Source organism: Trypanosoma theileri, assembly GCF_002087225.1.
Source record: "Trypanosoma theileri isolate Edinburgh chromosome Unknown TM35_Tth_25_V1, whole genome shotgun sequence".
Classification (NCBI taxonomy): domain Eukaryota; phylum Euglenozoa; class Kinetoplastea; order Trypanosomatida; family Trypanosomatidae; genus Trypanosoma; species Trypanosoma theileri.
In genome coordinates, this window is record NW_021639867.1 from 118,286 (window position 1) to 119,198 (window position 913).

Consider the following 913-nt stretch of genomic DNA (forward strand, 5'->3'; position numbering starts at 1 on the left):
TATTTATAAAGGAACACGGAGAGAGAGAAAAAAAAATAATGATCACACCAGATCCCAATCAACACAACAACGGTGATGCTATTTACATTCTACATGTAAAAGAAAACAACATTCCAGTATCTCAGCCGCCTGTTGTTTACATGCAGAAACGAGTCGTACGTGTGGCTCCAATGAATACCGCCGGTAATTGTTTAACTCCCACACGAGAAACTCAACAACAATATCAATATCAATATCATCATCATCATATGAATAATTATAATAATACCCCACCCAAATTACTCCCATCCCCTTCACACACTTATCAACAACAGCGATCTCCACAAATTCAACGATCTCCACAAAATCAACAACAACTATACACTCAACATATGAACGGAAGAGCCTCAACTCCACAGCGGAGTGGTGTTGGTGTGTATCCACCGCCGTTATTATCACCACTACCACCACCAACAACGGCATATCAATATCATGATGATAATGATAAAGATAAACATAAACACTGTCAGTTATTACCGGCATTAAAACGAAAGTTAACTTCCACCAAATCATCCAATAAAAACAAGGATAAGGATAAAAATAAAAAGGGTATTAGAAAAGAAGGCTCATCCCCACTGGGATTGAATGGTCGTTGTTGTATGTGCCGTAAAAAACAATCTGTGTTTCTATTGGAGCCCTGTCATCATCTCTGTTTATGTGAAGAGTGTGCACCGCAGCTGAAGGGGCGGAATTGCCCTTGTTGTCATTATATGTTCACAAGGATTACACGTGTGTATGGCACTTAAGTGGGGAGAATGAAAAAAAAAAAATAATAATAATAATAATAATAATAATGGCTTAATAGAACTAATATATATATATATATATATAGATATATAGAATCAATTAATAAATATATATATATATATATATA

General features: G+C 35.3%; 1 protein-coding gene across 1 annotated transcript; it reads left to right on the forward strand.

Moving 5' to 3' along the window:
- Window positions 1-38: 38 nt before the first annotated feature.
- TM35_000251450 (uncharacterized protein) lies at window positions 39-785 on the forward strand (the record flags this gene model as incomplete). The annotated part of the gene is made up of 1 exon (XM_029027736.1): window positions 39-785. One exon carries the CDS (start codon window positions 39-41, stop codon window positions 783-785), a length of 747 nt encoding a protein of 248 aa, XP_028880915.1.
- Window positions 786-913: the final 128 nt, after the last annotated feature.